The sequence below is a fragment of the Saimiri boliviensis genome, chromosome 2 (genome assembly GCF_048565385.1).
Source record: "Saimiri boliviensis isolate mSaiBol1 chromosome 2, mSaiBol1.pri, whole genome shotgun sequence".
Lineage (NCBI taxonomy): Eukaryota > Metazoa > Chordata > Mammalia > Primates > Cebidae > Saimiri > Saimiri boliviensis.
The window spans coordinates 239,404,572-239,420,520 of NC_133450.1; the positions used below are offsets into that span (position 1 = coordinate 239,404,572).

Genomic DNA, 15,949 nt, shown 5'->3' on the forward strand with positions numbered 1-15,949 from the left:
CTACAGTGATGACTGGCACTAAAGGAGCCTGGAACTGAGTGATTCCTGAAGACTGAGGCTTTGTGGAGAAAAGGGAACTTGCATTAGATCTAACTGGAGTGAAAGGTCACGTAGTAGTTGATATGACTGCAAGTGTAGGATAAGTAAATCCATCCAACAGCATGATTGCCAAGCAAACCTGAAAACACTTCTCATTCAGAGAAAGAGATCTTTCCCCTGGTTTATTGTTCATAAAACAATAAACAATTGTCTTATGAACAATAAACAATGTCATCTCCAGATAATTTCCAGGAAAACTATGGAAGTTGTTCATGGAAAAAATAATCTTTAAAATTCTCAGAACACAGAGGTAGGGTTCATTGTACCCTGACAAAAACTGAAAACCTGACTTTATCCCAAAAGTATTTATTTATAAAGTATTCATTATATGTAAGATTACTTTAGGTTATCAAAGGTGAATCAGTCATATCTCAACTATTTCGAAGTTCAGAGTTTATTAGAAAAGAAGAGAGATACGTATACAACTATCACAAAAATTTTGAAAGTCATACTTTAGAATAAGAACAGGACATACAAAGTATTACTGGCTGAAGCAGAAAGAGTGTAAGAAGGGTTATTTCCAGCTGAGGGAAGAACCAGGGCAGACTTTGTGGAAGAGAGGACACATCAGAGGTAGATCTTGAATGGGAGAGAGATGTGGAGATTTGGGGGCTCAGAAATATAAGGCTGAAGGTTATTCCAGGAAGAGAAAAGGCCTAAGAAAAGTAAAAACTACACACACACACACACACACACACACACACACACACGTACATATATGTGTATACATATATCTTTTTTTTTTTTTTTTTTTTTTTTTTTTTTTTTTGAGACGGAGTTTCGCTCTTGTTAACCCAGGCTGGAGTGCAATGGCACGATCTTGGCTCACCGCAACCTCCGCCTCCTGGGTTCAGGCAATTCTCCTGCCTCAGCCTCCTGAGTAGCTGGGATTACAGGCACACGCCACCATGCCCAGCTAATTTTTTGTATTTTTAGTAGAGACGGGGTTTCACCATGTTGACCAGGCTGGTCTCGATCTCTTGACCTCGTGATCCACCCGCCTCGGCCTCCCAAAGTGCTGGGATTACAGGCTTGAGCCACCGCGCCCGGCCCAGTATACATATATCTTAAAGGAAGGATGCATTCAGTCCATGTGAGGTTTTTGTGTAACTGCTAAAGTGAAAGTAATTCTTTACAGACAAATTATCTTGGAAAATTAAAAGACTGACTTGTCATATTAGAAAAGTAAAATTGAAATCTCCAGAACAAAGTAGACACCAAAGGAACTGAGGGAAAAGCACAAGAAAAGACAAAAGGGTAAAAGACCACAGGGAAGAAAGCCTCCTGCTACTGCTGAGCCCTGGGGCCTGTGGGGAGTTACTTAGCCTCTTATTTTTAAAATTTAAGAAAATGAGGCCGGGCGCGGTGGCTCAAGCTTGTAATCCCAGCACTTTGGGAGGCCGAGGCGGGTGGATCATGAGGTCAAGAGAGCGAGACCATCCTGGTCAACATGGTGAAACCCCGTCTCTACTAAAAATACAAAAATACAAAAAATTAGCTGGGCATGGTGGCGCGTGCCTGTAATCCCAGCTGCTCAGGAGGCTGAGGCAGGAGAATTGCCTGAACCCAGGAGGCGGAGGTTGCGGTGAGCCGAGATCGCGCCATTGCACTCCAGCCTGGGTAACAAGAGCAAAACTCCGTCTCAAAAAAAAAAAAAAAAAAAAACGAAAATGAGATGTTTGGGTTAAACAATCTTCAAGAATTCTTCAAATTCTAAAATACTATAATTCCTTTAACCCATAATTTTGCTTTATTCGGCTATAAAAATTTAGAATTCCTAGGGCAGAGGCAGGATTCTCTGGTGACAGGGCAATAGGTGTTCCCATTAGGTGCCATGTCAAACTGATACCATGGTTTTCAGAAATGGATGAAATATAACTTGAAAAGGGCTGTTAAGAGGTTAACATTCTTTAATTCACAAGGTAGTCAGTCAGAGTTCTATGAGGCCTCTATCCCTAAATTTTTATGTTATTACCTAGAAGGTATTATTTGAAGAAATACTATTTAGATCTTGTGACTATTCTCAATAGAGAAAAGGTTCTAAGAAGGCTTATATCTACCTTCTATGTAATTGGAACAGTGACCATCTAAGAGAAGAGATGGAAGCAAACTATTTCCTAATAAGCAAAGATTATTTCTGTCACTCCCAGTCCATTTTTAAATTACAGTAGCTTATAATTCCTTTCAAAAACATTTTTCTCTATAGTACTTTTCATTAGAAATCGGACACAGTTTAAAGCAGGTACTTCACCTAAAATTAAAGGACTGGACTAGATTATCTTTTTAAGGTTGTCTAAAATATTCTACTATCAGTAATATTCACAACAAAAATAGTAAGAGGTTATTGTAGAGGCTCAAGAGTTTTACTGACCACCCCATTGGTAAGCAATAATCCTAATTACAATAATAAAGATTTATATTTTTGAGTAATTTCAATGCCTTTCTTGCAAGGTGTTGAACGTGTTTTGCACACAACAGCTCATCAGTTACACTAGCCTATGAATCCTGGTATCATGACTGTGCAGAAAGGTGCCACAGCTTCTCGCAGCCTCCAGCTAGCCAGGGAAGAGGTCTCTGTGTTTACAGTTTAAAAAGTGGATTCTCCTTCCTCTGACCAGCAGGTATTTGCCACTCAAATGACATATTATCTTCTGAATCAGAATGCTATCTACAACCAATCCTAGTTCTAGGCAGAGAAACACAAAAGCCTTTTTCATGTCAATACCAGTCACATAATTTCATATATATATATATATATATATATACATATATATACATATATATATACACACACACACACATATTTTAAAATCTTGATGTCTACTAGAATTACTTGAAAGAATAACTTTCTGATACAAATGCCATAAAATTAATGTTTAGCTACAGAAAGAAAAACGGTAAGACCACGAAAAATCCCACCCAGTGAGAGTTACATGCTGAAACCATAAACCTTGCTTACCGGACTACTTTGTAAACCAGCCATTTGTGAACAATTACTTTAAATCATCATGCCATTCATTATCCTGAAAAACAGGATAATGGAATGCTCTATCTCCCCAAAGTCTGCTCACTGTAAACAGTCCATCCCTCCTTGCGGACTCCAAAAGCTGTATAAACACACTGCAATCAAACCCACCATAGCTCACAGAAATCCTTTCTTTAAGTAATCTACAGAATGCCAATCTAATACAAATACAAGAAAGAGAAGTTCTTACTAACACAATATTTTGTATTTACAGTATTCTGAACAGTGCTTAAACCTGCACTGGTTATATAAAAGACACTCCCCCCACGCCACCTCCCACCCCAGGCTGACAGCATGCTTAGTTCTCTCATTTACACCACACTGCAATAACATAAAGAGGGGCTTACTATTAATCCAGGTTTTACTACAAAGCGACCCGTTATTTCTCTGTCAAACACTGGCAAGAGTGCCAAGTGTCTGTCATCTAGTTCAAGGGATTAAGTCTTCTTTTATAGTCTGATACTTGTACCAATTTATAAAAATACAGATATAGTTTCTTAGAGTTGGTCACAGTCTATATTTTGGCTTGGATTCAGGCAGCAGAGGCTGACTATGACAGCTGGCAGGAAACTGGGGGGAGAATACATCCTCCCCCTTCAGTCACCACATCTCAGTTGCCATAGTGATTAATCCTTAATTGAAGGCTGTCTTTGTACATTTCTTTTCAGAAAATTTTAAGTAAACTTAAGTTGAAAACGTGCAGTTGACTGAGAAAAGGAGGTACCGCATCACAAACAGGTACAGTTCAGCTCCGTGACATACATCCATATATTAAAAGAACAGATAAACCCTAATAAAGGTATTATCAGTCCCTTCAAATGCTTAAAATGTTTCTTTTTGGCCTGAGTTTAAAACGTAAGTCACACAGGTTTTCTCTCCTGTTAATCAGACATCTCACCTTGTAAAAACAGCTGTTTTCAGAAATGGTTCTAAAGTATCAAAATATAATTTTAGGCAAAATGTGTTCTTACTTTACACATTACTTTACATAATTTGTATTATCAAATAACAATGGTATAATTCAAAATTTATGTTAGGAGAAACGGGACATCTTTAAAATACAGAACATAAATAAAAGCTAATTTATAAAAGTATCAACTATAAGAAACCAAAGAAAACACTGAAACCAGTAATGTATCTTACTCCTTTTTAAGATATATGATTGAACTTGAAAAGTCGATTCACAGTTTTTGTCATTTTGGTTATCAATAATTACCAGACATCAAAAAGACTGGAAAACTCTGAAAGACCATAGAATCTTAGCTAGGATTGTGGGGCTTATTACTTCTCTTTTACAATTTTCCATTTAGTATATTCCTTTGCAATCTAGTTAAAGGTTCTAATTCTGACTCAACTATGGTATTCCTTAGAAGCTGAAATACTGGTATATTGTGACAACTGTTATTTGTGTACTGATTTCATAAAACAAATAGGATTTATTTTCTTACTGAGACAACATGTCTGCAACTGACACATAGGCATGCACACACAAGCGTTTCAAACACAAGTAAAGTTCTTTAATAAAACTTTGATGACAGACATGAAGCACTCAGAAGAATTCTCAGTAACCGAAAAGATTCTAGATTGAGCCCCAGATGAAAGATACTGTACTGTCGGTGGGAGGTCTGGGGTTTTTTGGAGACTTCAGGATCAAGAAGTTTGCAGGTATTTTCTAACACTATGATTGAGTCTCTTTTGTTCTTGCTTCATTTCCCTTTCCCTTTGTTTATTCTCTTTTCTTCTAGTAACTTTTTTTTCAAAACTGCAAATTCACTATTGCCACCCACTGCCACACCAGCTGCAAAACCTCTCAGTGAGTGACATAAATATCCCTAGCCAAAGATGATGGTGTGTTTCAGTGATTTCCTCATTCAAGGTGCTGAAGTAATATTGACACGATAGGATGAAATCAGTGATTGGGAACACTTTTTCTCAGAAATTCTATGAGACAGCTTTGCAATGTTAGAATGAAATTTTGCTGTATCAGTTACTGACTTAAGTCAGCCAGTGAAATGAGCGTTATCTGTAGACTGTGTCTGGCCTGTTAGCATTGGTGCCATGGAAATGGACCTCCCATTTAGTGGCTTTAAAACTTCACCCCAATTTAGTCATTAAACAGTTAATTTCTTTCTTCTCTGAAAAGGGTTTACTAAGTTGGTGTATGTGTGATGAGGGATATATATGGCCTCGAAGGGTATGTTATAACCCCCAGGGAGTAGGTATTCCAATTTGTTTCCTAGCAAGAGATGCCCCTCCCTCTTAAAATCACTGTGAAGAGACAAGGTTTCTAGTGAGATTGTGTTGTCCACCTCAAAAATATTTGGACTAAAAAAGCTCACAGGCAAACTGTGTTTCTGGCATTTTCATTTGCATAACTTTCCTTAAGAAGAAGGTTGCTTCTCAGGTCAATTTCTGCAGAAATTATATGCTTGTAAATTTCTTTTCTGATAAATATTTAGACAGGCGAATGACCAGTATCCAATTATTTCATTAATGTCCACTACAGGGTTTGCCAAATTATCTGACCTTTCACATTAAAATTTGTTTGTATGGAGAAGGTTTTAAAAAAGGGCACAGTTTGAAAAAGAATCCTAACAAAAAATTAGCTATCTGCTTAAAAGATTCTGCTATACTCTTTATCCTAACAAAGCAAGTTTCTGGAAAACCTAACATAATTCTGCCTGCCTTTTTCAGATAGCACATACATGGTAGTCAAACTGTAGAAATGCTGTTTAAAGTGTTGGTTGAGAAATGGTACATTCCTGGATCAAATGAGAAGACAAGTATAAAAAGCAGCATACTTGGGTCATGAAAGAATGCTTTCACGAGTTGTAGTTTGGCACTGGGCCTATGGATGACATTGAAAAATGCTGGAAAGTATAGCCTTTTAAAGTCTGTTATTACATTTTATTCTAAGGATATTATTATATGACACTTGACTGTTCACGATATCGTTCTGTGGTCTCCAAAAACCCCCAAGAGACAAATTTCCTTCAAATTAAGTGCTAGGAAAAGCTTTGCTCCTCCTAGAACCCGTGTTATTTTTTTTTTCCCTTAAGGATAAAGATTTTACTCAGCCTTTCTCTGGAGGGTGTTATGGCATTTTGAGCAGAACAATTCTTTGCATGTAGGACTGCCTCTCTACTAGCCCCCCTCAACCTAGTCCCCTCTCCGGGACAGCCATGTGGAATCCCTGGCTTCCAGACAGGAATGCCAGTTAGGCGCACAGTCACTGTGACCACCCAAACTGTCCACACGCATTTCCACATGCACTAGTTGAGAAATCGCTACATAGATGGCTTACCTCCTTTGTTTTTTCTACCAGAAAACTCAATCAAATTAGCCATTTTAATACAGTATCTGGGTAGAATGTATTATGTCCTAAGCAGTTGCAGTGTAACTTTCTCCCAGTCTTAAACTTCCAGTTTAATTTATATATTTTCTCTGGCCCTGAATTTCATTTTGTACTCTGGTTTTATTGTTAAGGTAATTTAATTCCTTTGTCAAACAAGTGAGGTACAAATAAATTAATTCCCTTGATAGTTCAGAGGAATTCTACCCCCACCTTCATTATTAAAAGTATAATAGCACTAAGTTGACATAAAATATTGGTATTACATACAGTATGAATTTTGAACTCTCACCCATAAAGTGATAGTAAAATTGCTCTTGAGGCACTTAGCTCCTAAAAAGTAATAAATAATCGTAAGTCAAACAGAAGAAAATATTTTTTAAAAAGCTTTGAGGCCGGGCGTGGTGGCTCAAGCCTGTAATCCCAGCACTTTGGGAGGCCGAGGCAGGTGGATCACGAGGTCAAGAGATCGAGACCATCCTGGTCAACATGGTGAAACCCCGTCTCTACTAAAAATACAAAAATTAGCTGGGCATGGTGGCGCGTGCCTGTAATCCCAGCTACTCAGGAGGCTGAGGCAGGAGAATTGCCTGAACCCAGGAGGCGGAGGTTGCGGTGAGCCGAGATCGCGCCATTGCACTCCAGCCTGGGTAACAAGAGCAAAACTCCGTCTCAAAAAAAAAAAAAAAAAAAAAAGCTTTGATGAAAGTGATTATGTATAAACAAAAATATCACAACAGCATTTTTAAGTGAGAAGAGTCCACAGGAAGTAATTATGACTTTTAACAGTATAAAAATCCTTTTGCTAAAAATATAAATTCTACATGAAATGAGTTTTCTGTGTGTGTCATTTTGGTGAAAAATTGTGGAGCAATCTAATCACACACTTTCCTTTTTCCATATGAGCAGAAATGGTTTTGGTTCTGATTGAACTGTATGATTCCCTCATATTCCTTTTCATTTTGGGAGTACTGTCCAATTTTTATTGAGGGAAACTATTAAGCGATTCAACATTGTTAGGCGTTTGGGTGTAAATTTGTTGTTTAATCTAAAACATCTTCAATGACTATAGTTCCCAAATGGTGTTTTGATTTTTATACTTATTTGTATGTCACTTACAGTTTTAGTAGCTACTTTTGAGGGAGTACTTAGAGAAGACGCTATTGAGTAAATTCTGTAAAAAATGAGGTAACTAAGATGATACTATCTTCTATTCTTCTTACCTTAGAAGTGCAAACAGCTATGTTAGCAGGCAGCTGGGAAAACTGCTTCAACTCAAATACATCATGTGCTGCCCATCGGCTCATGTGATTTTCGGCTTTGCTCGATCCAATCACATTCTGGTTTGAGTGAATATAAGCCACTTCCCGAACACCATCTAGGAGGTAACAGAGGTTTATTAAGTGACATATCAGTATAAAGCAATACGGTTCCATAAAAACACATTATTCTTACTTTTAATACTCAAGAGAAACATCAACATCACAATATTCTTTAGGAAAAAAAATGGGAAAGAGAAAGAGTTCAAATATGTTGGTCTAGGTTACCTTGGAAATGACTTTTCCTTCTCATCAATGTGAGATGAGAACTAGATAGTAGGTAACAATCTTTAGATTTAAACTTGAAATGGAGGTTTCAGTAAGAGAGAAGTCACGGCTGAGGAGGGTCCTATGAATTTGCTTTCATTGTTAATTAAAAAAAAAAGTTGTGCACTAATTTTAAGAATGAAGCTAACCTTATCTGTCCCTTTAAGCATGTACTTGATTACAGTGATGGAAAGGGAGTATAGGGTTTATGACCAGGGAGTTTCGTTTGATTGGTTTTGCTCAGTTTTATTGTTCGTATTTTGTCTTTTTTGTATATGTGCCCAGAGAATGTCAAGATGAGAGCTTTTTAGGAAATGAGAAAAATTAACTCATAGCTTTTATCTGAAACAGGTTTAAAAAATGGCTACAATTTTTACTGCTTTGCTTCTAGGCACCTATAATTCATTTTTGAATTGTGATCATAAAAGAGAAGGCTAGAATCGCAGCCTGTAAAAGCTCCCTCCAACAGCTCTGGCAGCGAACCTGAGGTATGACCTTCAACACTTGTGTTCTTCCTGTCCCGAACCTCTTCAACCAGAAATTGCCAATCATGCAAACATAAGACGTTGTTAAATAATATGAAGAGACAGTAACTAGTTTAACATTCTCCTTAAATTTCAAGATGCCAGGTAATATACACGGCACATAGTTTCAAAACCTTCAAAGCAGAAAATTTCCTCAGATGTTTAATTCTGATGACACATTTTATCCATTATTCAAAATGGCATTAGTTCCAAACTAACTATTGACACTTTTCACAGTAAAAAACAAAAAAAACAAAAAACAGAAAACCCTGAGTTGATTATTTAAAAATAGTTTATACAATCATTCCTAAACCTAAAATCTAACTGTAGCACACAAACCAAAGGGATAATTCAGCCCTTATTTACAATGATACCAAAATATGTATCATAACAAACTTTTAAGTAAGAATACTAATAGCCACAAAGAAAGCCTGATTTACATATAAATCAAAGCCATTAAGATTTCTATAGCAAAATAGCTTATATCTCAGCTTCTTTCATATAGTTTTTGGGGAATAAGCCAGACACGTGTGAAGGCAACGCTAACTCTTAAAATCACCACACAGATTCTGGGCAGAGGGTGGTAACAGCAGAAGCAGGAGACTCTCTGAATCTGTGCACAAAAACAGGCAGCAACTACACAACAAAACCAAAAGCCCATGGACATTTACAACAAAATCAGATAACAAGATACCCCCATGACCCCTACAGTACAGGCAGGTGGGCACGATCTACCAGTAGCTAAGAACTCTGCATGGTTTCAGCAACTGTGTGAAGGAAGGAGGAAGCAACAGGGCTCCTGGCAGACCTGAGAACAGGAGACCCCAGAATAGCCAATAGGTGTTCACTGGAAAGCACAAGGGGCCAGCTGGAGACCAGCAGCTGAATCGGGGAAGGCTTCCTGCTCTCCAATGCTGAGAGGGTGCAGGGGGTACACAGTAAGAAGGCCTGGAGGGGCTGGAGCAAGCCAATCTCTAGAACCCCCCAAACTGACCCACCAGGGCCCTCACCCAGGTCAGGGCCCAACAAAGAGGAAAAACTGCTGGGAGTGAATCAAGGATAGGAAGAACAAGGATGAGGGAAAGAAAAGATCTAGAGCAACGCAAGGCAGAGAGAGAGGAAAGCCCACCATAGCGTGGCACTCTACACAGAAATAACATGTGGATCTCTGCCAAGTGAACAAAGATTTCCTGAACTCTGCTTCGTTTGTAAAATTCAGGGGAAATAATTTCATATAAAAATGACCAGAAGAAAAATAGCAGGGTCAAATCTCCTAAAAATTATTGTGAGAAAAAAGAGAACATGCAGAATAATATCCCTCCAATGAGAATGTGCTAGAAAGATGTACTCACAAAACAGAAAAAGACGGGAATCAACAACAATATAAATCAGAATTAGAGGAACTCAGACATCTGGGTGACCAGGACTTAGGAAAGACTCAGAAATTTTTTTAAATTAAAAAAATGAAGACTAAACTAGAAGAAATGTAAGAGGGAATAAACACAACAGATAAGCCTTAAGAAAAATAGAATATTTTTAAAATGCAAAACAGAATGAAGAGATAAAAGATTTGAGAGAATGTGACAACTGAAGACAGGCAAAGACGACGGAACATCTGAGTAACAGGAGTCCCTGAGGAAGAAAGCCAAAGCAAAAGAATAGAACAAGTAGCTAAAAGCATTACTACAAGAAAGTCTTTCCCGAAAGAAAATTTGAGTGGAAGCAACACTGTGTATATGAGAATACAGACCCAGGACAACCAACATCAACACACAATCTAGTAAAATTATTGGACAATGAAAAGAAAAAAAAAATCCCCTGGTAATCTAAGGAGGAAAAAAAAAAACCACCACCACATAATACCACACTTTATGCCAGAAGAAAACGAAGCTACGTATTTCAAGACACTCAAGAAAAGACAATGTGAGCCAAGTATTTTACATCCAGCAAAACTTAACTTTTAAGTATAAGGGTAGCAAACTGTTATTGTAAGAATCTCAGGGAATATTATTCTCACAAACACTTCTTCAGGAATCTACTAGTCAGTAGGATTCGGACAATGAGTGATGCAAGAACACTGACAGTAAGGACTGACGGGGTGCGTGAAATGTGTAGCTACCTGTGCACCACGGGTAACTGACGTGTAAGTGGGGAGAGTATATGATGCAATGTCGGTGTCTTTGACAGTGAAGATGTAGGATATCCATTTTAAAAACGGAAGAAAAGGGAGAGTACAGGCAAAAACAAACTCTGAATGTTGATCCAGTCTCAGGAACCAACTGCTCTTTCGCAGGTAACAGAGGACAGAGGAGCAAGTTTAAATGCATGGAGAGGATACAATTAGCAACATGAAAACTGAGGGAAACTTCTGGAGTTGATCCAGGTACCTCCATGGTTACATTGTAAGGCAGTGAAAGGGATGAGGATTCCTGCAGATTAGAAGATACTCCATAACATTTTCAACAATGAATGAGACTAAACCGTAATACCTAGTGACAGGGTTTGGTTGTGCCTCCACCCAAAACTCATCTTGAACTGTAGCTCCCGTAAGTCCCATGTGTCATGGGAGGAAGCTGGAGGGAGGTAACTGAATCTTTCCCATGTTGTCCTCATGACAGTAAGTCTCACGAGATCTGATGGTTTTACAAAGAGGAGTTCCCCTGCACGGGCTCTCTTTTTGCCGCCACCATCCACGTCAGATGTGACTTGCTCCTTGCCTTCTGCTATGATCGGGAGGCCCCCCCAGCTATGTGGAACTGTGGATCTATTACACCCTTTTTTCTTTCCAGTCTCAAGTATGTCTTTATCAGCAGCGTGAAAATGAACTCATTCACCTACGTATGAACATTTGGTGATATAACCATATAAATGTAAATAAGTAATTACTATAGAAGCTAAAATAATTGGTATTTATGGGGGCAGAGGAGCTGTGATTTGGACAGGCACACGGAGGGGGTCCTTGGGTAGATGGCAACATTCTCTATCTTGACCTATATGTGGTCTCCCATTTATCCTGCTACCCAGCCCTTATTTATGTCTCAATCCAGCATCTTGATTCAAAGTTTCTCACAAAACTATTTGATAAAACAAAACATATTTTAAAAAGTTTTCATAATGTGTCTTCGGTTACCTAAAAATTTATCCATTGATTCATATGACTGCTCTTGATTGACAACTTTCTCATTTGAACATTTCACTGGTTTTCTTGGCATCACAGTGCTATTTTTCTTATTTTGGCTAGGCAATTTTGAAGAAAAACTGGTTCGATCTTTTATAGTTCTTGGTCTGTGGCTCTGTTTAGAGAAATTGAAGTGGCTGACGGATAAACTCTCATCTGAGGATGAATAATCATCAATAAATTGAGAGTTATGATCCTCATCCGTTGCACATAGTTGCTTTGTTTTGTTGATTGTTTTAGGAAACCTGTGAAGTTCTTTCCTGGTTTCCTTTCTTCTCCTAAACCTCAATGAACTAGTAACTCTCTTTCTTACTTTTGACTTGGAAGAAATCTCAATGTCATCAGATTCATCACTAATATCACTAGTGACTTTTCTTTTCACAATAGATTTCAGGGTTGTGTTCTCAGGACTTAACTTTTTTGAAATTATTCCATCTCTTCTGTCATCAGTCTTTCGACCATCATCATTTCTTGTTTTTACAGAGCGTTCTGTTTCAGAATCCTCAGATCCCTCCAAGGGTTGCTTAAACCTTATACTATTGTTGGGAAATCTCTCAGTTGTATATTGTGTAGGACAGATGACATCACTATCTTCTGATTCTGAGACAGTCTGTAAAATGCAATGTTTATCTGTATTTTTAAATGTTTTCTCATCATCAGATTTAGAAGAAATATTCTGTTCTAAAATTTTCTCATTTTTATAAAAAATATACTTTTCTTTTGGATTTAGGATATCTAATTTCTGATGTTTTGAAGTACCAAGAGAGTCCTGATTTTTCCCACAGTCAGCAACTTTGGCCTCTGTTGAAAGGCATATGGGCTGCTCATCAGAACTTTCATCATCAGAGGCAGTATTTCCATCACTATCCTCAACTGCTTTACATTTTGTCTCAAACAATTTCGAGAAACCACACTGGAGTAAAGTAAGCTGTCCTGGAGAGGTGGAAGCTTTACTTGAATCGGGTGCTTTGTTTTTGGCCGTCTGCATTCCTGCAGCTCCCACTGGATCTTCATCACTGAAGTCGCTGCAGAAACCACACGCTTCCTTTGCCAGTGGCTCTGCAGCTTGTTCTGGACCTCTGCGATCCTGACAGTCAGGCTCTGTAGGCTACAGAAGAAGCAATGATAAAAACCTCAGAAAACCTCAAGATAAAAATAAGGAATCAACTGAACAACTCTGGGCAGGTAATTTAGGTACAAGTATATCACTTAGTATTTACAACATTTCATTAAAAAATGTAAAGCGTTTAATATCATAGTCTAGTACAGTCTCTTCTCTTTCCATGTTGAATATTGTTCCAAAATAAATAAAAGTTTAAACTGGAGTACCATATAATCAAAGTATTTTGAAGAAAAACATAAAGTGAAGTGTTTGGCTTCTAAGATGCAAGGACACATCATTCTCGCCTCAAAAGTGAAAAGCACACGACTTGCTGCTTAAGAATTACTGGAGTTTACTGTAGTCTAGCATATACTTCCAATCATGCTTTAAGAATAAGACAGATTACAGGAGTTAACAAGGTAAAGAACTGATAACTGGAAAATTGTTCTAATTGATTTAAAAGGCCAATAGGATCTTGATCACCAGAAATAAAGAATCTTGAAATAAAATTTGCTACAAATTTAAATTCAATATGTAATTTTTTCACAATAATCAGAGTTAAATATATCTTACAGTTTTCTAAAACTGAGGCTCTATTAGTAAAAGATTGTGGGAAAGTATCATCTGGTAATACTTTTGCCAATATTTGATATTTGTGTATTTCTCTAAATTCATAAAAATTTCACCCCAACTTTAAAGTCATTGGGCTGGTATAAATTGATAGTTAATACTCTACAAGTAAACAAGAAAAAACCAGCAACATTAACAAAAAAACCTTCCAAACATATTTTTTACCTTTAAGATGGCCTTATAATGACAATAAAGATTTTGTGGTACATGAGATGGCAAACTACTATAAAGATCACAAAATTAAGGCATCAAATAAAATAAAACATCCACTTTGAATCTGAGACCAATTTTGATATTTGGGTTTAATAATTTTAAATACACATTGATGGTGATTGTTCCATTTAACTTACCATTTAGTTAGAAATGGTTTATTTGGGATGGGTTACTTACCGAGGTGGTACTGTATTTTCAGTGTGGTGTAGTTAAAATTCACTTCAGCTGTAAATGCCTGAACTGCTCCTGAATTTGTTCTTATGATATGAATGTTAAATCTGCCTAAATTACTAATTTTATCCATAGTCCTCTGACTTTGTGTCCTCGACTCTTAATTTTTTTTTTCTTACAGGTTGAAAAGTGAAGGAAAAAGGTAAAGAAACAAAACGGTCACGGTGCATGTTTCCCAGGTGTTGCAGGCTTCAGGTTCAAACACGAACTTACCGTTTCTGGTTTGTGTGCTGGAGATCGCTCTTTCAACCACGTTGTGGCTGTCATGATCCCTGCTTCCACTTGGCCTTCTCTCTACATAACATCAGTAACAAAGAATGCAAACAGCTATGCAACACAGGGGGCGGCACAACCAAACAATAGCAGTACATGCTACAGCATTCTTAATGTTGTTTTTCAACTTGCTAATCATATATAAAAGTTTATGTAACAGTTCAAAATACTCTTAATTCTTACAGTTTACTTTTTCAGACACAGAAAACGAATACTTTCCAGCCAACTTCATTAAAAGTACTAATGCGGAGAGAGAGTGTGAAGAAATGTTATATATTTACCCGGTATAATATCCGTAACAACCATTCCCATATAATAATTACGGTAAGGACATACTAACATTTTAAACACCACAATGTTGAATATTGGAAATTTGATATCCTAGCCTATGTTGTTACTGTTATTTCTTGTTCATATTCATTTAAAAATACCCCTTAAGTGTAGTAGACATCAAAATAAAAATGTCCATCTAATATGAAATTAAAAATAATATTTTAGTTATGTAACAGGTTTGCTACACTTTTGGGAAAGTATTTGCACTTTAAAGCTTCTGGTGTATTATTTAGCAGGAGTTCTAATGGTCTAGATTCTAGAATATTAAATTCTCCTCAAAAGGAAATCTTTTTTTTTAAGGCTGTATTTGTTGACAGAGCAAGAAGAAATAATACTACCATCACCAGAGTTACAAATGCCCAACTTCGGAATACACAGACATACTAACGGCATGGTTCCAGCTACCTGGTATCCTGCGCAATGAGAGAGAATCTCCTTTATGGAACTCTAGGGAATGATCAACGATTTCTGAATCACTACAAGTCCGCTATTCCCCATTCCTCAAGTCTATTACAGCAATGGGATGGGAAGCCTCATTCCCAAGCTACCATTTATCTCCGTAACAGAAGCTAAATGGCTACAACAGGTGAAAGTGGCAGTACTAGAAACCTGAAAGCTGTTGAAACTCTTTCATAATAGATAAATGGCTACTCCAGTTTTAAGCTGCTCAGGCCAAACACCTTGGAGCCATCCTTAGCTCCTCTCTTTTTCTCATACCCTATATGTGACCCATCAGCAAAGCCTGTCAGTGCCACCTGGATAATATATCCAGCATCCAGCCACTTCTCACGCCACCCACCACTGTCACCCTGGCTCAAGCCACCATCATCTCTCTGCTGGGTTACTGCAGTATCCTCCTAACTGGGTTCTTGCTTCTGTCCTTGTACTTCTATTGTCTAGTTTTCAATACTAAGTCAAGCTAATATAAATCAGACTCTGTCAACTTTCTGTTCAGAACTCTTTAATTGCTTTTTGTCTCACTCAAGTAAAAGTCAAAGTTCCTGCATGGCCTGGCTCTCTGGCATCTCTCTTGCCCCCTCTCCTGCTCTCTTGCATACTCTACTGCAACTACTATGGCCTCCCTGAAATTGTGAGATCACATGGGGCATGCTCCTCCCTTAGGACCTCTGCAATTGTTTCCCCCATCAAAAACACACCTTCCTCCCTCACCTCTTTGAATATTCATATGCAGCCTTCGGAGGGAGGGCTTCCTTGGATACCCCATCTAAAAATGCTCCTTCCTTGGCAGCTCCTCAGAACCTATCATAATATACTCTGTATTTCACTTATTTATTCCGTTTATCATTTGTCTCCCCACAAAGAATGCAGACTTCTGGTCGACAGGACTGTTTTGTCTATTTTGTTCTTTTATGTAAGCACAGCTCTATGAACAGTACCCGACA

At 37.8% G+C, this 15,949-nt stretch overlaps 1 protein-coding gene across 8 annotated transcripts in view; it reads right to left on the reverse strand.

Moving 5' to 3' along the window:
* The window catches only part of ERCC6L2 (ERCC excision repair 6 like 2), a 201,719-nt gene that overhangs the window by 52,516 nt on the left and 133,254 nt on the right, over window positions 1-15,949 (reverse strand). For 7 of the 8 annotated variants that reach the window (XM_074395602.1, XM_074395598.1, XM_074395599.1 and 4 more), the window contains 3 exons: window positions 14,154-14,234; window positions 11,717-12,872; window positions 7,700-7,854 (listed from right to left, as the gene is read on the reverse strand). In XM_074395602.1, the coding sequence (XP_074251703.1) occupies window positions 7,700-7,854; window positions 11,717-12,872; window positions 14,154-14,234 (1,392 nt within the window). Of the gene's footprint in view, window positions 1-1,769; window positions 2,655-7,699; window positions 7,855-11,716; window positions 12,873-14,153; window positions 14,235-15,949 lie in introns of those variants that run through there. The other variant, XM_074395604.1, reaches the window with a different exon arrangement.